At 44.8% G+C, this 20555-nt stretch overlaps 6 protein-coding genes across 6 annotated transcripts; 4 read left to right on the top strand and 2 right to left on the bottom strand.

The window, feature by feature from the left end:
* Positions 1–730: 730 nt before the first annotated feature.
* HD556DRAFT_1446739 (uncharacterized protein) lies at positions 731–1819 on the top strand (the record flags this gene model as incomplete). Its single annotated transcript, XM_041307148.1, has 3 exons — positions 731–781; positions 850–1425; positions 1475–1819. The coding sequence occupies 3 exons, from the start codon at positions 731–733 to the stop codon at positions 1817–1819; spliced, it is 972 nt and encodes a 323-aa protein (XP_041156753.1).
* A 607-nt stretch (positions 1820–2426) lies between these two features.
* On the bottom strand, positions 2427–4082 carry HD556DRAFT_1395769 (chitin synthase III catalytic subunit). Its single transcript, XM_041303688.1, has 7 exons — positions 3900–4082; positions 3645–3831; positions 3387–3591; positions 3065–3279; positions 2858–3012; positions 2496–2797; positions 2427–2447 (listed from the first exon to the last, which is right to left on the bottom strand). Exons 2-6 carry the CDS (start codon positions 3720–3722, stop codon positions 2635–2637), a joined length of 816 nt encoding a protein of 271 aa, XP_041156752.1. The 5' UTR covers positions 3723–3831; positions 3900–4082; the 3' UTR covers positions 2427–2447; positions 2496–2634.
* A 28-nt stretch (positions 4083–4110) lies between these two features.
* HD556DRAFT_1395764 (NADP-dependent oxidoreductase domain-containing protein) lies at positions 4111–6012 on the top strand. The gene is made up of 6 exons (XM_041303687.1): positions 4111–4434; positions 4497–4532; positions 4588–4722; positions 4776–5186; positions 5239–5588; positions 5643–6012. The coding sequence occupies exons 1-6, from the start codon at positions 4375–4377 to the stop codon at positions 5674–5676; spliced, it is 1026 nt and encodes a 341-aa protein (XP_041156751.1). The 5' UTR covers positions 4111–4374; the 3' UTR covers positions 5677–6012.
* A 509-nt stretch (positions 6013–6521) lies between these two features.
* HD556DRAFT_1446736 (uncharacterized protein) lies at positions 6522–7071 on the top strand (the record flags this gene model as incomplete). The annotated part of the gene is made up of 5 exons (XM_041307147.1): positions 6522–6695; positions 6762–6833; positions 6886–6902; positions 6955–6971; positions 7037–7071. 5 exons carry the CDS (start codon positions 6522–6524, stop codon positions 7069–7071), a joined length of 315 nt encoding a protein of 104 aa, XP_041156750.1.
* Positions 7072–11835: 4764 nt separating this feature from the next.
* HD556DRAFT_1311119 (uncharacterized protein) lies at positions 11836–13892 on the bottom strand (the record flags this gene model as incomplete). The annotated part of the gene is made up of 9 exons (XM_041300502.1): positions 11836–11962; positions 12014–12038; positions 12087–12303; positions 12700–13287; positions 13337–13425; positions 13477–13549; positions 13599–13622; positions 13673–13756; positions 13806–13892. 9 exons carry the CDS (start codon positions 13890–13892, stop codon positions 11836–11838), a joined length of 1314 nt encoding a protein of 437 aa, XP_041156749.1.
* Positions 13893–18461: 4569 nt separating this feature from the next.
* Positions 18462–19092, top strand: HD556DRAFT_1311118 (uncharacterized protein; the record flags this gene model as incomplete). The annotated part of the gene is made up of 4 exons (XM_041300501.1): positions 18462–18576; positions 18674–18870; positions 18969–18986; positions 19033–19092. The coding sequence occupies 4 exons, from the start codon at positions 18462–18464 to the stop codon at positions 19090–19092; spliced, it is 390 nt and encodes a 129-aa protein (XP_041156748.1).
* Between the last annotated feature and the right edge of the window lie 1463 nt (positions 19093–20555).

Genomic DNA, 20555 nt, shown 5'->3' with positions numbered 1-20555 from the left:
CGTTGTGACGTTTCCGAATGTTCATATGATCTACACGAGTCTGGAATGCGGACTGCCGGTACGGACAAGGTACGGACATTGACTCGCTTTTTACCCGCATTACCTGACCTTTATTACTCTTTTTGAGTTCAGGAAGGGTTCAGGGGGGGTTGTTATATGGGCAATCAGAGGTTTGCGAATCCTTTCTTGAAGACTAACTTGGAAGGGTTAGCCAAGTCAATCCCTCTAGAGACTAACACCACGACCCGAACTGAACTGTGATTACAAGAAAGGGCAGGTGTCCTTCTATGGAAGGTGATACAGCCTTCGTTTACCGTGGAACCGAAAATGGGGTCAATGTTCGGATGAGTCGAAGGGGCCTCGACAAGTTGCACGTTTTAATATTCTCACAGAGTGAGGGAAGTAACCAAGTATGTAAGTCTTCTATTGATGCACGGGGCAAAGAGGGCGTCAAGATTACTTTCAGTCTTTCAGTCGATCATCTATAAAATACAGTGCATTCCTCACCTCCGCTCTCACTTTTATTCCTTCCTCTCGGCCATCGGATCCACGCGTGTGCAGGCATACAACAATTTAGCCATCGACCTCAGGTGCGTCCGCGTTGTGCCTGAAAGCATGGCGAGCGACTGACTCTTGCTACTACACGCCATAGACTAGACTTTCTTGCGACAACTCCTTTCGTTCTAACTCACTCTTTAACACTGCCACAGAAGTTTTACTATCAGTCTAGATGGACAACGGTCTCATGCAAAGTAGTTCCACTTCAGGTGTTTCAAACAAGGTAGGATCGAGCAACCCCTCTATGTCCGCCTACAGTCAGTCTCACTTTTCTCGTTGTCTGGACCGTAGTTATCTATCTCGCTTGACTTCGGTAGCACCAGCACCTCTGCGGACACCAGTGGCAACCAATGGTCGCCTGTCGTCTCACCAAAGTCAGCATTGACCTTTGCAGCGGTATGGGACCCAGATGACGGGATGGTGACATTTTCCGGAACACACCTGCTCGATTCAAGCGACGAATACGACAGTTCCTCAGGAGCTATTACTCCTCCTGACGTTTCGGACGATGATTTTTCTCAAACTGTCCCAGCCGACCACGACGGATATACTACATCAGAAGAGAATACTGCAGCTACTATTGGAACATTCCAAGATTCGTTCAAAGCCTTCCTCCATCGTGTTCCGCGTTCAAAGTTTTGCAAGCGACATAAACACTCCAATACGGTGACATCCTCAACGTTGGACGGACTAGACGTATACTCGCGAGACCCTATTGTACGGCCATCACGCCGGTACCCATCTTTTGATAAGCTCAACGCGGAACTCTCGTGCAAGGCGCAGGTTGACCACTCATTGGAGTCAGATCTTGTGTCAGATGAGGGTTTCTTCGAAAATATACCAGTCATTACAAAACAAACAGAATTGGTGCGTCTGTCGTCGTACCACGCTGCTTCACAGCTCACCACTGATACAGAAATCACACTGGTCCGTTACGACTACCTCGACGTCTGCCTATGTCGATGTCCCACGTGTGGAACAAAAGACCCCTGGGAGTCGTGTACCACATCCACTATGGATAGCGGACACATACCAGCCAACTTTTAACCTCGCCACTCCCCCAAATAGTCCGCGCCGACGTCTGAGAAAACGCCGCCCTGGTGACTGTCCAACTCCAGTTTCTCCGATTTCATATAGCAGCAGTTCAGGTTCGACAAGTCCAATTTCCACTAGTACTTCCTCCACCCCGACATCGCCTTCACGTAGCCTCAAGTCCAAAAAATCTCGTCGTTTTACAAAAGCGCCAACTGACGACAGCTAGGTCTCTATTGAAATAACTCCATTCATTACCCAACGGGTCGTCGAGGAGATGTGAGGGTCTTCGGTGCCTTTCTTGGCCCGAGTGCGACATTGTATACACTACTTTATGGTTTACCCTCCTTTTAAAGTATTTTCCTTCCTTCTAAGTATCAATATGCGCTGCAGGCAGTTACTACACACTCACTGTGAACGTTCCTTTCACTGTAATTATGTAAATTTGCTGACGCATGTTTATACTATTGAGAGACGGCGTCTCGCATAGGTGCTGGCTCACCGTGACTGCGTTTAGATATGTATGATCTGTACACACCATCGACGGTATATATCACGGTGATATTACAGCACAACAATATTTGGGTATGCACCCCACAGAAATACAATTGGTCCAAGTACCAGCGAGCCACTGGAAAGCCTCTTTTTAACCAGAACCTGTCCCCCAAGCGCCTCACGACCAGCCCCAGCGCTAACTTCGCGTAGAAGTTGGTGACCATACATAAGCAGAATGCAAGGAGAGGCGAATAAGCGTGTAAACCGAGGAGTAACATGTATCGCGTGTATATAAGAGGAGGAAAAATCACAAACATAACAACATAATCATGATGAGAAGTAGACATTGTCATCCCAGTCCTCTGAAACGTGGATGAGCAGTGTTGAAATAGATGGGACATATAACGTACCTTCTGTGATTCCTCGCCATGCAAAGTAGAGAGTGACTACGCATGCGGTCTCCAGTATTGTGGCGATGAACGAGCCGTCAACTTTCATTGATGAGCCCTGCAGGTACCGACAGATCAGCAGTGTCGGACGTATCATCCTTCATGCATTACGTACTCGACATATAATTTTGCTCAGTAAGAAGTAGTCGAGCTGGCTAAGCACGAAGAGGATGCCTGCGATGACATAGTACCACACAGGTCGGATTTCGTTCAGAATCCCAAGGACAATGTACATCATAAGTCCGAAATAGATTAAAGCAGCGCTATAAAGATGACCCGGAGAAGTGAGCATAAAGAAGCTGCAATGAGGTCGCGCGACTTACACTCCTGGCCAGATACTAGTGAGGACAAAAAGTGGTATACTGTTGATAGATTGGGGTGGATTTGATGTTCCAAGCACATGTGTAAAGGTAAATCCGACGTCCAAGGATATATAGGTTGTTGCGATGAAGAATGCTACAGAAAGTACGGAGAAGGGCTGGGGTGGGAGGTGAGCTGGCTGTACGTCGGAAAATGGAATCAAGACGCACTACTATTGAGCTCAGGGTGCCATCTTCCACGATCTGCGTTGCTACAATGGCATTGGCGAGCAATGCCCAGAATAATGTAGCGACGAGACCAGCCTGGATGGCAGTAAGCGCAACCAAGGCAGTCGAGCCCTGGGTAAGCAAGGAACCGGAGGTAATCAACTGGAATGGAAGAGTTAAGAGGTACAAGACGAAGAATATCCGCAGTTCTATACGGCCTGTAATATAAAAAGATTAGTTTACAGGAGCGGGAAGGATGTGGGGAAGGACATGACATGTGGTTGAAGACAAAAAAAGTGGGTTTGGCAGAAGTAAGAAGACTAACCGACTGCTGCTTTGCGCCTTCCAGTGAAGTAAATCAAAGCGCCGATAACAAAGAAACTGAGACCGCAAGCGATGATATTGGCGATGTTGCCCAGAGAGCCGTTGGTATTCACTTTTGGTATCCCACACTCTGGATTGACACCGACCGGGGCGGAGGCGGCGGATTGAGATAGACCAGTCAAGACGGTTGGATCATTTGTTTGTAACTAATGGGGGAATGAGGTGAGCGAATGGGTAGGGAATATGGGGTTATGCAGACCTGGCGATAAAAGAGATTGCACCAGGTGTATGACGGGACCTGGGAGCAAAGTGTTTGGAAATCGCCAAATCGAGTCATCACAGTCGAAGTGAAAAACAGCGATGATTATATAGACGAGTAGCAGAAGAAGTTAGGGATATATACACGGGTTCTGGGTAAAACTGAATCGTGCAGGGCGTGCAGAGTTCTATAGAGTCGTCAAGCAAGAGGAATTGAACGCTCGTAAACAGGTCAATACAACAAGTTATTACTCACATTATTTGATAGATGAGAGAATAAACGAATTCGAAGGATATGATTTAAGTTGCAAAGGATATAAAACCAGTATATCGATATCTTTGGAGTCGGACGAGCTTGCGAAAGAACGAACGTTTGAACAATTGGAAAACAAGTTGATGCCAACGGCCACGTTGTTGTGGTGTCGGTGTGCTATTGTATTGATTAGGTAATAATGCAGAGTTGCGCTGGCTGCTGCTGTCCTCGTTGTCAAGTCTCAAAACACACCGAGTACTGCTCGCGATCGACATTCGACCAGTGAAATCTTATCCAAAATTGAAGCCATTTGCTCATCTTTGATGCAATGCCGTGCCCGGCCTATCTCGGGAGTTGCTTCTTGAGCCGCATTGCGGCATGATCAGTACTGATGATGATAATTCATGCATATCCATGTCAACAAGCTGAGTCATTCGTTTAAATACAGGAGCCTGAGTTTTATATCATTATATTCCCAATGTCTACAGTTCAGTACCGCTCCCTTGGCAAGTCTGGTCTCAAAGTCTCTGTCCCAATTGTGAGTTTGATGCTAGCGTATAGCATTCACCTTCTATTAATATTAATATTCATTCTTCATAGCTTGGTGCGATGAGCTTCGGTTCCCCGAAATGGGCTGTATGTCATTGTTTCCTATCTCCGACTCGTTAACCACATCCTCAATATCTTACAGCCCTGGGTCCTTGACGAGGAGCCCTCTATTGAAATAATGAAGGCTGCTTGGGATCTTGGTGTCAACACCATCGACACCGCTAACATTTACTCAAACGGTGAGTCGGAGCGCCTCGTCGCCAAGTTCATTAACAAGGTGTGCCTTACCGATATCCTAAATTTACATTCATTAATGTACGAACTCCACAGTACAACATCCCTCGCTCCCAGATCATTATCTCCACCAAATGCTACGGCCTTGTCGCAAATGATCCTTCCGTCCCGACGTTCGTCATGCCCGATCTCAATAACCTGCCCGAGTACGTCAACCAATCTGGCCTGTCTCGCGCCGCAATCTTCAACGCTGTCGACGCGTCCCTCGCTCGTCTCGACACCTCATACATCGATCTCTTGCAGATACACCGCTTCGACCCTTCAGTCACCCCTCAGGAAACCATGAAAGCACTTCACGACCTCGTGCAGAGCGGTAAAGTCCGTTATATCGGCGCCAGTTCCATGCGTTGCTGGCAGTTTGCCATGTTGAATGACGTGGCAGCTCGCAATGGTTGGACGACGTTTATCAGCATGCAGGATGAATACTCGCTACTCTACCGCGAAGAGGTGTGTCCCTAAAAATCACAACGTTTGCTCTCCAGTTTAGCATCATGTCTAGGAACGCGAGATGCTCGCTTATTGCAAATACAACGGTATCGGTGTCATCCCTTATGCTCCTCTGTATTCTGGCCTCCTCGCACGTCCCGTTGGCACACGGTCGATGCGTCAGGATTCTACCAAAGGAACTGTTTTCGAGAGAAAGGTGACCAGTGCGGACGCGACTATCATCAACCGCGTGGAAGAGCTTTCCAAGAAGAAAAACATCAAGATGAGCCAGATTGCGCTGGCTTGGGTTGCATCAAAGGTGTCGAGCCCTATCGTTGGTATCAGTTCTATACAGAGGTTGCAGGAGAGTATCATCGACGGAATTGAACTCGCCCCGGAGGAAATAAAATACCTGGAGGAGCCGTGCGTATTCTGCTCGCTTGGTCACTCGACATGAGACTGACGACGCCTTTACAGATATGAACCCAAGGCCATCGGTGGCCACCTTTAGATGTTGGCAGTCAACCTACAGCGCCAAAGAAGATACACCAGCCAAATCTGTAGCACTTTGTATTACCACCATCAATGCAACGCACGAGTGGAGAATGATTATATCAATTTCAAAAGCCTGCATTACTAGAGAAACATCGCTGGCAGGAAATCCGTGCTCCTGGGTTGTTATCCTGCAACAGCTAGCTCGGTGATCGTGCACTTCGACTTAAAGGGAGCTCTTCGTCGGTGTACTCCTCGAAGGTGAATATATGCGGCACACGACTCTGAAGACCTGGATTTATAAAGGATATTTGTAAATAGGTTCGGTTAAATGTATGGTTTTGTTGACCCTAAGGCCTGTGAAACTAAAGTTGAGGGTGATTGTAAAAATAATTCATTCAAAATGATGATGATACAATGCACAAAAATGCACTCAAGGTATGGTATTGTAGCCCCTTTATTCATGATTGTCTTACTAAATATATAGAAAGATTAATATATATGTTGTGTCTTATATGATGTCCGCCCATGCCACCGTTGTCTATGCGGAAGTGGGTATATAATAAGGTGTAAAGTGTATAGTACGTACATACATACTGATATATGACTAGGCATATGCACGGGTATGGGTAACCCGTGCGGGTCACGGGTATGGGTACTACTGGGGTACGGGTGGGGGTCCGCACTTTGAGTACCCGGACCCACACCCCACACCCGCGCTCGGGTTTGACCGGTACATTACATAATCGAGAACTATAGCGGTACTTACTACACTTGTCCTATTGCTAATGCTTACACTACCTACTATAGCGTGCTATACCCCTCCATCTTCTTCAACACAACGCCTGCCTTCAAGCTCGAGCCATGCTGACCCAAGTCGTCGCCCACCGTTTGCAGTATGTGAGTGCGCTGATCCTCGTTCGAGCAAGAGCCATGCTGATCCAAGTCGTCGCCCAATGTTCGCAGGATGTGAGCATGCCGATCTTCATTCGAGCAAGAGCCGTGCTGATCCAAGTCGTAGCACAACGTTTGCAGGATGTGAGTGCGCCGATCCTCGTTCGAGCAAGAGCCATGCTGATCCAAGTTGTCGCCCAATGTTCACAGGATGTGAGCATGCCGATCTTTGTTCGAGCAAGAGCCATGCTGATCCAAGTCGTCACCCAACGTTCGCAGGATGTGAGTGCGCCGATCCTCGTTCGAGCAAGAGCTATGCTGATCCAAGTCGTAGCCCAACGTTCGCAGTATGTGAGTGTGCCGATCCTCGTTCAAGCAAGAGCCATTCTGATCCAAGTCGTAGCCCAATGTTCATAGAACGTGAGTGTGTCGTCCTCGTTCGAGCTCGAGCCATACTGATTGAAGTCATTGTCTATTGTTCATAGCGTGTCGATCCTCCATCGAGCTCAAGCCATACTGATCGAAGTCGTTGCCCACCGTTCGCAATGTCTTAGTAAGTTCTATTTTACAATCATTTTTTTCATATTTCTAACTTGATATTTATATGTACTACCCACGGGTAAACCCTGCACGGGTGCGGGTGAGGGTACGAGCTGGCCATACCCCCCAAAAACCCGCACCCTTCGTGCGGGTCCGGGTATACCTCGGGGTGCGGGTGCGGGTCAGGTCCCCGACACCCCAGGGTATACCCGTGCGGATCCCTATATATGACCTTATACATCCATTCATATCCACACATGTACACCTTATTTATATGGTCAAAACAGAAATAGGTTACAAAGTTCAAAACTTTTTTCTCTTCTTGGGCTGGTACATATGTTAGAGGGATTCCCAAGGATCAATATGAGCCCGGAATGAAAGAAAACGGCGGTTGGGATGTGGAGATAAAGTCCAAATACTGACTTTTTCATACCTGTGACCAAACTCAATATTTTCGACCTCCAGAGACCCTGGGACCATCACCAATCGATTTCTACGTCTTAAAAGCACCAGGACCATTATTTACAGTATCGGTTTTGAGCTAAAAGTGACCATAGTCAGATATATGAGGTAGGAGGGGGGAGGAGGACCTTCTATATCTCAACAACCTGATTTTTCCTGACAAAACGGGCTTGACCATCGTGTTTAGGGACATCAAGAGCACTCCGGAAAAATACTTTTAGAGGACAAGCAAGTCATGGGAAGCCTAGAAAAATCGATCTTTGAGGGGGGTATCAGGAAAACACCCATATGTTAATTAGGATGGACTCAAATCACTCTGGGACCATTTCCAATCGATTTATATGATAATAAAACAGTAGGATTAGTTAGGGTTATGAGACCTTCCAGGACTCGAAACAGGGGCGGGAATCGGCATTCCCGGAATTTAAAAAAAAAAAAACATTCGGGAAAAAAAACGGCCCTCCAGGACCGCCGCCGGGGGGGGGGGGGGGGGGTCGTCGGTCGAACAAAGAAAAAAAAAGAGAAAAAAAAAGGCCCTCCAGGACTGCCGCCATGGGGGGGGGGGGGGCGGTCTATCGCTCAAAAAACACAGAAAAAAAAAAAAGGCAGTCCAGGACTGCCGCCATCGGAGGGGGTGGCAGACAGGTTCCTTTCCCACGGACCAAAAGGGAACCCAGCATGCCAGGACTGCCACGCCTTGCAGCGGCACTCTGAGACTGCCAGCTTGGCGCCGCTGATGCCCAGATGCGAGCATGGTCGAGATCATCTCCCATGGATGGCATATGGTGGCACTCTTGGACTGCCGTGGGCGTTGCACGCGACCCTTGATATGACATCCGAATAATTGGAGGAAATGGATGCACAAACAAGATGTAGATTTCAGAATGAGCATGTAAGTAAAGTAAGCACGACCAAAAAAAAAAAGACCCTGCCCCGCAGTGGGACTTCTCAGACTCCCGACGGTGAATAAAAACTCAGATATCCATTTTCAAATGCGTGTGATAAAAAAAGTCTCTGCCCTCCATGGTGGCGCTCTCGGACTCCCGATAGTGCGAATCATCCCCCTTTGAAACACGATCCATGCATCTTTCTCTTCATCACCTCCGTCTTCTACCGATCTCAAGTTCCATATGTGAAATATGTCCAAGCCTGCTACTACCCACCCACTCACACGAATCACTCTTCTTTTTCATACAACCTAAACCACCACAACTCACCATGCTGTGGCGGTCATGGACTCCCAACATTGAAAGCTGAGTAGTGAGCCTAGGTCAATAGGATTCCTCATTTTCCTCCAAAAAACATTGAATTAGAAGATATAAATTTCCTTGCATTTTGTGTAATAAAAACATTGAAAACAAATAATGAATGTATCGAAGAATTTCTGTATGCAAGACATATTCTAAAAATGAGTCATTTTCCCTCAAGAAACGGTCTATTTTTCATTCATCATTCCTCGCATAACGATTTATAATCGTGTTAAATTTTTGCCTGTGTTTTTCCAACGTTCTGTGTATCAAAAATCTCAATTGCTTCATCCTGTTCACCATATGTTTGATCCAAGAACATTGAAAATCATATAACAAATAATAAAATATATTTTGACAATGTTTTTGTTACTGAAAAGCAAAGAAACTTTCAAACATTCGTTTGTATATTCAGCAAGAGGAAATTTATGAAACATGCGCCATGCTTGCAGTATATTCCTCCTGCACAACACTTGAAAAACATTTATTATGTTCAGAGAAAAAAAATGAAACATGATTGCAGGATACTCTGCCTCAGAACATGCACAAATCATACATTTTTCTGCGCACAATAGATGGAAAATACAGCATTGTCCTTGAAGGAACATGATCAATTTTTGCATCATGTCCCACACACAGAAAATCATTGAAAACATGACTTGCTTTTTTTTCGATGTTTCGAACAGACAAAATGAAGATACACTGGTCCAAGTAGTGCTGCTGTGGTCTGGTTCAGTCTGGTTCAGCGGGGCCGAAACTAGCGATCAACAATGGAATTGTTAGGCTTGCCCTGACAAATGAGGGCCAGCCCACATCCGATCTTTGCAGATAAGTCAAGCCCAAATTTGACTGTAAAATATACCTGAAAGGAATCCAAGGATAGAAAATAACAAACTGGAGTAGTCTTATGAGTGGCAAGTGATTGTGATTGAAGCCCAGTGAAAACCCAACATGATGAGATTGGGTGGAATATGACAATTCTATGATTACATATTGTGAAAAATGATGAGCTCTGAGATTTTCGACCAAGACGTGTTGTATCGCATCATCTTCGTCGTATTGTGCATCGTCCTCGCATCATTTTTGTATCGTTCACATCATTTCGCATCATTCTCGCGTCGTTCATGTTGTGCTGCACATTGTTTGCACCATGTGCATCGCTCTTGTGATCTCATTGCGCATTGTTGATTGCATTGTGTTGACGTCATACTAAATCCGCAACAGTTTTTACTAAGTTCATATAAGCATGTTTTCGGGTGTCCAAAGACATCCGAACATGTCTCTTTCTGCTACCTCCATGTCTACTACTAGCAGTGGATCTGCTCCTAGATGCTCGCACAAAAGCTCTTACCCTATCTTTGTCGATCCATTAAGCTTCACCAAATCTTCAACAACACGCAGACTGCAGTATTTCTTCTGGACTCTGTTGTGAGTCTTTCAAGTGTTTGATGCCCCAAGAGTGGCTTTTTTGACTGCTTGCCATAGCTATTCCATGTGTCCGCTGGGTGCTGCAAGAAATGTTTGGTAAATACTTTCATTTCAACTATTCAATGTTACACCCTAACCATTTTCACACAGAAATTTATGCGCCTCACGCTGGCTGAAGACGGCGAGCAGCACTATAGACTAATTCTGCCTGTACTGGGCCGCACTCACATCTGCGCAACAGGACGAGTACAAGGCTGACATGGGACAGTTGCAGAGCGCAGGACTGGACGAAGGGATCTGACAAAGCCATCTGTGATGGTATTCATGTACTAGTCTTTCTCCTGCATTTCCTGGCTCTTTTCTTCACTTGTCACTGTCTCATTTGCATGTATTTTCCACTCTGTCGTCTGCTTCTGTATTTCTCACTGCTTTCATTGTTATTTCCCCTGCATATAGTCCCCCCCCCACCCACCAATTCCCGATTTCATATCAGTTTTGCTGCATCATAAATTGCAGTAATTCCTGCTTGTAATGCTACAATCCCATGTCACCTGTTCTCATCTGCTGTCGTCACAATTCAATCCATCTAGACCATAACTGAGAATATGCTAAGATCGGGTGAGATATGACTGTTACAACAAAAGTCCGATGTCATCATAGGAAACCCTGCCTCATCATGTAATATATGTGATCTACTCGAGTCCTCTGTGAGCAGCTTGGGAAATTTCATATTCAAGCAGGAATTTTCAGATCTGACCCGCTGGCGCCCAACCCCATCATGTTGGGTTTTCACTGGGATTAAAGGTTGCTTGCCATGCCAGATAAATAAAACTTGGTATGCTTGCAAGGATCACAAGGTTGATCATTTTCCCTTGAAGGTATACACCTATTTAGTCGAGAATATGAGATCCAGGTTGCAGAAATATAAGTGGATTGAACTGCAAAATCAAGGGATCTTATTCTGGAGCTAAACTGTTGTGCTATCATGCACCCGATAATGCAGTAAACACTGAGGATGAATGAGACAGAACACAATATCTTTGTAGCGAGTTGAGAGCCCAGACCTGGGATGGCCAGGATTCTGGGGTTAACTGCCATAATGACACTTGCCTGACAGAGACTGAGTATTCTCATTTGGGTGTAGGATGTAGCACTCACCACAGTTGCTTGAGCTTTAGTCCAGATTTTTGCATTTCTCACCTAGTGAGTGCATTCACAACAAACGAGCCTTGGGTTGACCGTAATGGTTCAAGTATTTGTGGTGTCCTTCTTGACTGTTCAGTTCGCTCATGTCTGGTACAGAAAAAGAACATTGTATGGATTATATGCAATAAATTTCCTGTTACTAAGTAATAAGGTAAACTCATAATGGTCCATTATTCTAAGGTTTATGCAACACAAATTGTGACACCGGGTGCATCCATCATCCTATTAGGGCCTGCAAGTGCCACTGTCCTTCAGGCATCAACTTGCTGATGCAGATTGAAGAAGAAGGTGCATACCAACATTGGCCAGCTCAGAGGCCATCTCCTTCATTTAATCCAGATTCCAGAATAATGAAGCTGCTGTAGAATTTTCCAACATCAAAGCTTCTATTTTTTGGTCAGTTAATCTGATTGAGTACCACAATGCCAAAAAAACTTGCCTACATGGTACCAGCTTAACTGAATCTGTAAAGCTCTTATTTTCATGTGATCTATTTTGATCTTGAATGGAAAATACTCAATGTGTTTCCTGGACAAACAGTGGAAGCCGTTCAGATCAGTTTGACACAACATTGCTTACCAGAATTGGGCCTCAAGCTCGAGTCCTGCAAGATCACTTTCAAGAAGTGAAACATGAAGGGAAACAAACATACTTTTATGATTCCAATGCCACACCACCATACATTCCTGGAAAAGAAGATAACCATCTACAGGCTCTAACCAAGTATGTTTGTCCAGGACTACACAATAATATGGGTATAGCTCCTGGCCTCTTGCAAGGATCGGCTCAACGACTAAAAATGATGGATTTACCCCATAATTTAGCTCTCGATATGTTGATCCAAGACTCCAGCCTTTGGAGCTGCTCATCTGAACAAGTATGCAGGTTCATTTCGGTGTATGTCATCTACATTCTACAAAGTGAGCGCCTTATCCCTGTTAAGTAAGCTAGGGGAGCTCCGATTTTCCCCAAGGGACCGCTGATTTGCTGATATTATTGCTGGTATGAGGGAACAGTGATATGCATTACTAATTAGTAACAAGATGGGGTATGTGATGTATTTACTAATTAGTAAGATTAATGGTGCTACCCAGGTGTGGCACATTAAGGGTTGAGTGGATTAGAATGCCTTTCGACCTGGTCATTCTAAATACAATGTGCCAGGCAAGCATCTTGGAAAACTTCGAATGGAAGAACCAAACCAAACCATTTTGCTATGGGACTGAGTAAGAGTTGGATAACATGATCTAAATCAGAACACCCACGTTGATAGGAAGAAGGTCAGATTTTGAATGCAAGAAGTTTTCTAGCAACATCTCAAGCTTAGCTTGGATAACTGGATCAAAGATATCATGCAGTCCAAATCCTGCTTCATGGTGATCGATTGCCCAATTGGCTACCTGAGCTGTATCATAGATAAACTGAGGTTTGCTTGTGGTGATCTCATGAGGGTTCACAGAGTTTCCAGTGCATATTGCCACTCTGAAAAGAAGTTGTAGGTAGGCCAGCATCATCATCATCATCATTGTCATCATCATTATTGGTGTCCTGCGCTTTGATGATAAGTGCATGAGATGCAGCTGGGATGGGATGAGGTGCAGAATCGGCAATATATGGTGAAGAGTGGGTGTGATAAATTGAAGGTGCTCCATGATGTGAATAGGCGCCATCACCTTCCAACGCCATATTGACATCCAATGAAGTCCAATTGTTAAAGAGTGAGTGGTCATTTGCTGATCTGGTTGAATAATGTCTGACATATCGAGAATACTACCAAAATTGAAGACGGGCATGTTGTACCCTGATGGATAATCAGCCCAGTGGACCATGGTCTGGAAGTTCATGAAATCAACCTGCACAACCGTCACTAGATATAGCACCAGAGTTGCAAGGTAGGCTTACAATGTCATCGTAAACAATGTGAATCTTTTGTCTTGGCCCTGCCTGGTCCACTTGGCAGGCAGATCCATGACTGCGGGGGAGATGTACCTCTACAAAACTAATCAGCAGGATGCAGGGCAAAGTTCATATTCAACTTATACTTTCTGCATTGAGTGCAGGAGCATGGACGTGTCTGGTCTCTAAATATGCAGTAAGTTTGATGTGTTGTTGTACCTATAGAGCTAATCAAAATACAATGCAAAACAAAAATAAATCCACCTACAGCCTCAAGACCCTGTGTAGAACACTGCAGGCCATAGTGAGACCACAAGAAATATTCCAGAAAGACATACTCACATACAATGGACACAGAACTGGTCCCTGGCCAACTACAGTATACCTGATGAAGGGCAAGGTGTCGATTACGCCTACAAGCTTTCCCTGAAAAACTGAGTTAGGTGTGAGCAATCAGCAAGGTGGAAATTTTTACAAGTAATGGCATCATGAAGGGGAAGGTTTCTTTGTACATGTAGAATTTGACATTGTAAAGGACTTGGTGTTCTGGTGAGAAAGACATTGTTGATTAATATTATAGATTGAAGACAAACTTTATAAAAGCCTTTACTTCAGTGTGGACCTACCAATCTATCCCAATGTTATTATGTGCATCGTGCAACAATATACCTTAAATGAGTGCCACTTCCTGCCATTCCAGGGCCTCGGCTGGCACTCAGAGGGCCTCGAGTGCCACTTGAGTGCCATTTAGCAGTATCAGGTGCTTTGAAGTTATTACATCCATGAACACAGCGATCAAGCATATTTCTACTGCAAGGTCATGGGCAACATTCAGTTCTCATAATCTACTTCTAGTTCGGTATCATACATTTGACCAAATTGAGACAATAACGACTCATTGCTAGCATTGAAACACTCCTTGAGGCTTAGTTCACCCCTGATACCATCATCATCATCTTGTTCTTCCGCTTCATCTGTATCTTTGTTTTCATCTGTATCTTTGGATTTGTCGTCTGCGATGAGTTCTCATGAATCAACCTGTGTGGAGCAATCATGAGAGTAAACATGACCCACTCCAAGACTGAAGTGAAAGTGCATCAACATGTCACGATCAACAAACCTAAAATTGTGAGCTCGGCATTAATCATTTATGAATCATGCCCAACTCACCAATTAACATAGTATTTGCGCCAATCTTCCTTATCCCCCACACATGCAGACACCCCCAATTTATCATCATGTCTCTTGCCCCTGGTGAATGCAGGTATGATATGGCAACCCCTGAGGATATCTTGGGGATCGATGAAGTCAAATGAGGATTCATCGTCCATGGGTGGAAACCTAAGTTGATCAAGAGTAGAAGTGTCCCAAGTGGAGACCTGTTCTATGGGCTGGTACCAGCAAACCCATAGGAACTCCACTCGGAGAGGAGTGAAGTCGATCATACCGACTCCAATGTAGATTACATTAACATGATAAACACCCAAAACCTTAGCATAGATAAATCTATGGCCCTCATGTCCCATATCATTGTCAGAGCAGAGAACCATCACATTGCAGTGAGAAGTGCAGGGGTTGACGACGTCTTGAGCTCTACGAACATCGTACATAGTATAATTGAACCGGGCAATGTTGTGGTGATACAAACAATCATCCTTGACGATAATGGTGTTGGTGTTGTGCTCTTCTTTCGCAGATGAGGCATCAGGGAGTTTGTGAAGATCCTGTAATAGATGATGCTTGAGCTTCGGAAGGAAATTCTGTAGGGACGTGTTTGAAGGTGTTCTTGGGGTAAGTATGATTAGACTAACCTTGATCGCCGGATTGCCTTCATGGCTGCACAAGAAGGTTCCTATGTGTATTGGGAACTTTTGCATCATACCAATGTGATGGTGAAGATGCAGGTTTCTTGCTATTTCAGCGATTTCTGGGTGGGGATGATGAACTATCTTGTCACCAATGCGATGGATGCGAGCCTGACAGTGTTCAATGCAGGTCAGCTGTTTCACAAATGATTCATGATCGGTGCGACTATATCTGGCCTTGGGAGAGCAGTGTTCAAGCTCACCCTGGATAAAAAGCTGGTAAGTGAATTCTGGGACTGAACATAGTAGGACTGACAGGTTCGGAGCTGTACAAATTGGACGTGCCATACTGATGAATTGTAGAAACATAGTCACCCAAAGCATGGAACTTATAGGTCTAGAAGTTAAACACCTTATTGCACTGTGTATTCTTTGGATATATCACTGGCTCCCTTTGCTTGCCCTCCTGCCCTGTCATCTGCTTCGACGCTCGCTTTGCATTGCGTTGGGCGCAAGCCTCAACCTCCTGACGAAGTTCTTGTGTATCGTAAGCTGAGCAAACAGTGGCTTTGAAATTCCGAAACTGTTGGCCGACTGCAGAAGTAACTTGGTCCATGATATTTAGTGTCAAATCAGAGTGCATTCAAAACTTGGCCAGTCCGTGCCAATGCGCCATAGTGAATAGCAATTACATGATGGTCTGATTGTGTAGTTCGGGGAGAAGACAGTCAAAGACAGGTATAGAGCACTTCAGATCGAGTCAAGGCCCATCCAGCTTCAATGTGAGATGATACATACCTGGAGGAGGTCTTCGAAGTTTTGGGCTGCCATATGATTCATGTCCAAAGTGTTTGCCTGTATCTTGTGGTGGAGATATTAGTTGAATTGGTGATGAATGATCATGCAACATACCTTTCGTCCAATTTGTGAACAAGATTCTTGTCCTCTGCTGTAAGAATTTGTAATAAATGAATAAACAGCATCTTCCAAACACTGATTTCAAACTCATGCAAGAGATCTATGACAAGGGCATGGAAGATACTAAAACCCAAAGCAGCAAGGCGATCAGAAAATGCATTCTATAGGTTGGTAGTCATTGTCAGTGATAGAAGTTCAAACCTCACCAAGGTGGGAACCCAGGACTGTGACTTCAGAAAACCTTCTACCGCTGTGCTCCCCACTCCATAGTCCTGTTCATAAATCAATGAACGTGCAGTACTTACCATAACTCTTCGTCTATCATCATTGTGTTCTAGAGTCTCGCGCTGTTGCCTATCCTGAGGCATCCCATATTCTGTATGTGAACCTTTGGGATAAGACAATGCGGACATGGACAACCTCCAAGGTTTCGAACCATGGCTATAAGCACTCTGATGAAGTCAGAACTAATGCAAGACCCACGCACTACAAGTTCACATACTTCTCAGGATAATCTGCTGAATAGGTAAAGATCCTAGGGTAGAATCTGCGTGTGATGCTGTCGCAGCAATGAATCATGATTCCGTGCTCATATGCCTCTAGGAACTCATCATCAAGCAAGATCCTCCATTGCTCATGAAAAAGTCCCCTGCAGCAGTGGGTTGCACAGTTGCTGTTGGAGCCTGTAAAATCTTTGAAAGAATCTGGGAGCTAGCGAAGCAAGGTTAGTTATGCAAGATACATACTATGGGAAGGCATACCATCTCAAAGTACGCAACATGATTACTCAAGTTGCATGACAGCTTACAGTGGCAGTATTTGGACTTGTTGCCAAAATACATATAGGTGGGCCACAGCTTGGCATTGCCAAATGAAGTCAATTGTGTAGCATCAGACCAGAACATTAGACCAGCTATGACTTGGGGGAGATTGCAGCCAGGTTCCCTGGGCATGTCTTGCAATGTGCGGTGGGCATCAAGAAAAGCTGGGGACGTGTATAAGTCTCCATATATAGAGACTTCAGGATCGAGGTGGGAGGGATTCCAGTGCAGCTGGTATGGTTCGTAATGAAACAGTTTATTATTGTGGGTGTTGGCTAACTTTTCCTGCACGACAGCAACAAGAGAGCGATGGTACAGATCAGCTGCTGGATAGACATGAGGCCCTGGTGTCTTAGTTGTATGGGAAAAGGGCACCTTGATGGACACTGGTGTTCCTTTCCAACCAGCATCTTCATCTTGCCACTCTTCTCCATCTCCCTCATCATACTCATTTGCACCCAACTGCGAGTTAATTTGCTTCCAGCGGGTGGAGCTTACATCTGGAGCTTTATCATAGGTTCCACCGCCCAAGATCCCAACCAGCTTCATGTAATCCCCTTGCAATTTCTGTACACCTTGATTCCAATACCAATTACCAAGTTGAAAGGAGAAATGGTTGGGATAGGGGTGGTACTGAGATTCGCTGCCCGAAGCAACAGGAGAATGGGGTTGTTCTTTGGTAACAAAAGTGCTATTAGGAATAAAGGAGAGATCCGCCAGTGTGACATATTCTTCCGGGTCGTGGGATGGAGGTGTGGAGGAGAAATATTGGTGCACTAGCCCAAATATGTTTGGGTGTGTGCAAAATATTGGCAACACTGGTCTTTTATTCAAAGTCACGACTTGACCAACAGATGCAGGAGGTCGGTTGTGGACTTCCGAGGGCATGGTGGGTGGAGGCTGAAGAAGTATGTCCCTGAATCGCTTGGGCAGCTGGCGATTCTGTCACCTCGACTGACGCTAAGCCAAGCTCACATCCTGTCCGTCAATTTCCCCTACTTCATCCTCAAGGGCGGAGGTCTCTCCTACAGAAGCTAATAGGGGGTTTATTGGAGGCGTGTCAGCAGCTTTGGACTGTTCAGACACTGTTGAACCACTGGTGACCCCTAAGGGCAGGTGATTTGTGGACAAATTTGATGACTGAATAGGCAAATTAATTACTTCCGCAGTATTGAAGAATGTTCGCAGCCTTTCCTGTGGCTGACACATTCTTTCAAGGAAAGTATAGCCAATGACAGGCACTTCTTGGTATAAGAAGAAGAGTGCTGATGCTGGCTGAAGTGGTTTTGGGTGATGAAGGTGCATTTGCACATGCAGGTGTAAGCAGGTACTGACATTGAGTCATACCAGAAGCGAGTCCGTTAATGGAGGTTTTATGCGATGGCGAAATGGCAGCTGAATAATGTGATGGTGGGTGGCAAGAATGGCAGCCCAATAGTGTGATTTGGGTGGCAAGAATAATAGCCCAATAGTGTGATTGCAGGTGGTGAGAATGGCAGGATTTTGAGATGGCGGCGATGCTAAATGATAATCTTATCTATATAAACGCAAGAGATACAGATAAGTCATATTCTATTAGATTCTGCAATGTCCACACCATCTTCTCCATATTCTGAATCCTCAGTACTATCCATGGAATTCAAATTCGTGGCCAACCCCAAGGTCTTAAAGATGCTAGTGATGATCCTTATTGCCCGCCATGGTATACTTCACTAACACGGCCAAACGGGGGAACTAGCAACGTTCCAATGGTAAATCACTTGTTTTCATAATAAGTTCGCCACTCACATCTGTCACAGGCCCACCAATGAATACAGGGATAAAATACACCCTTCACGATTTCAGGCTTATCGAAATGCACATGAATTTCACTACCTGTGTTGCCTCTGTGCAACAGGTGGCCGATATGTCGAGGTATCTATATTTCTGTGCCCTGCAGGAATCTGCTGAGGGGAATATGTTGCTGAATGTGCGACTAGCACCTGCAGATACATGTGTAAGTGGGTTTGTTTGAACATCAAGGACGGTGGAGATATACTTACTTCTGATCAGTGAATGTTGAGAAATTCTTCAGGGGAACTTATGTACCTTCAGTATATTATTGAATCAGAGGTATGTTTGATGACTTATGCTGTCATCATATGCTCATGACTGTTAGAGATCACCAACCGCCCCGTACACTTCTGCCATATGCTTAAAAAGCAAAATAGTTGTGTAGACAGTATAGCCAGTTAGTGACTGACACCTGTTCCTTAGTGTAACAGGTATATATTATGTATTCACACAATAGGCAGGGGAGCTGCTAAGCCTATTCATATTAAGTCAAATAAATTTACCATATGCTGGTGGGACGTAAATAATCTCACCGAGTCTGGCACTCTTCGCATGCTTTGATCAATTGAGCACTAAGTACATGACAGGCATGCATTTAACCTTGTAGTTTGAATTGAATTTCTATGGTCTAAAGCTATAGAGACACTTGCAAACTACATTTGATTTTCCGAAATCATGATGGTGACTTTTCTTTTCTAAGTGCCTACTTAAAACATCCATTACTTGAGAGAAAGATGGAAAGAGATGCGAGTCCAAGCCATGGGGCTTATATAGTGATTGGCTGTAGAATTAAAACTCAGCCTGCAACACATGAAATAGACTTAAGAGCAACGTCATGGTGTCACACATCACAACACAATCACAAATGTACTACTAGGCAGTGAGTTTTACATAGACTGATGTGTAAAGAGTTTGTGCAACCTATATGAGGCTTAGGGCTTGTTAATACACAAGAAATTAGTTGGTAAGAAATAATTGAGAACAAAAAATCAGCCTAACCTGGGCCGGAAGTAGAATACCAAATTCACCAAAACATGACACAATAGCCGTTAGTAGGCAACAATGCTTTACTACTAGTACTAGTACTATGCAAGGTGTATCATAGTAAGACTACCCATTTCTTGATCAATGATGAATATTGTGGGGCAGTTACCAGATCTATCCTCATCGTCCTAGACGTACATTCAATAATCAAGTGGAAACAGAGGTACTAGTAGCCAGTGACATAGTACCTATTCTTCAGGAAGGATAAGACGTGGTGCCTTGATCAAACATAATGAATGAGCGACAAAGCAAGGATATAGAATAGATCGCAGATAGAACAAATTCACATATATTGATTTGCTTCAATCTTTTCTTGACAGGGATGTTGAACCAACATTATACCTTCGTACCATGCAGCGTACTGATCAAATGAGTAGGCAAGAGATACCAGAAGGCTGATGAACCAGCGCCAGATGAAGGATGCCTCACATCAGAACCTAGTGCATGATGAACCAGCCTTTGATGAGTCTCCAGAGCCAAACACAGGTGGTACATACCCATGATCATGAACGGAGTGCTCATGAACTTCTCCGATGCATATGGCCTTGGCAGCGAATTGACACCTCCAAGTTTGGAGTTGATTCCACTAAACAAGTCTGGGGTGTACATCAAGACAGAGATCAAAATTTGACACACTTCATGCCTGGATTCGCACAATATTGGTCGTTCTTCAATCGTTCTCTCGCTAGAACAGGAAGATTACAATGGAGGTCACAGACATCGCAATATAATTCCTGACAGTGTATTGGGAAGTAGACAAGATGTAAGCATCATTCAAACCGATCAGGCAAGAGTACATACACC

The sequence above is a fragment of the Suillus plorans genome (assembly GCF_016647745.1).
Source record: "Suillus plorans strain S12 chromosome Unknown HD556scaffold_56, whole genome shotgun sequence".
Lineage (NCBI taxonomy): Eukaryota > Fungi > Basidiomycota > Agaricomycetes > Boletales > Suillaceae > Suillus > Suillus plorans.
Note: the sequence above shows the minus strand (reverse complement) of the source record. Positions and strands in the feature narration are given on the sequence as shown.

Coding starts and splice junctions, on each gene's coding strand:
- HD556DRAFT_1395769 (XM_041303688.1), bottom strand. CDS start 3,722: ATGACTCGATTTGGCGATTTCCAAACACTTTGCTCCCAGGTCCCGTCA. Junction 3,013..3,064: donor GCACCCTGAGCTCAATAGTA/GTGCGTCTTGAT, acceptor CTCCCACCCCAG/CCCTTCTCCGTACTTTCTGT. Junction 2,798..2,857: donor ACTAGTATCTGGCCAGGAGT/GTAAGTCGCGCG, acceptor TCATCTTTATAG/CGCTGCTTTAATCTATTTCG.
- HD556DRAFT_1395764 (XM_041303687.1), top strand. CDS start 4,375: ATGTCTACAGTTCAGTACCGCTCCCTTGGCAAGTCTGGTCTCAAAGTC. Junction 4,533..4,587: donor TCGGTTCCCCGAAATGGGCT/GTATGTCATTGT, acceptor AATATCTTACAG/CCCTGGGTCCTTGACGAGGA. Junction 5,187..5,238: donor CGCTACTCTACCGCGAAGAG/GTGTGTCCCTAA, acceptor CATCATGTCTAG/GAACGCGAGATGCTCGCTTA.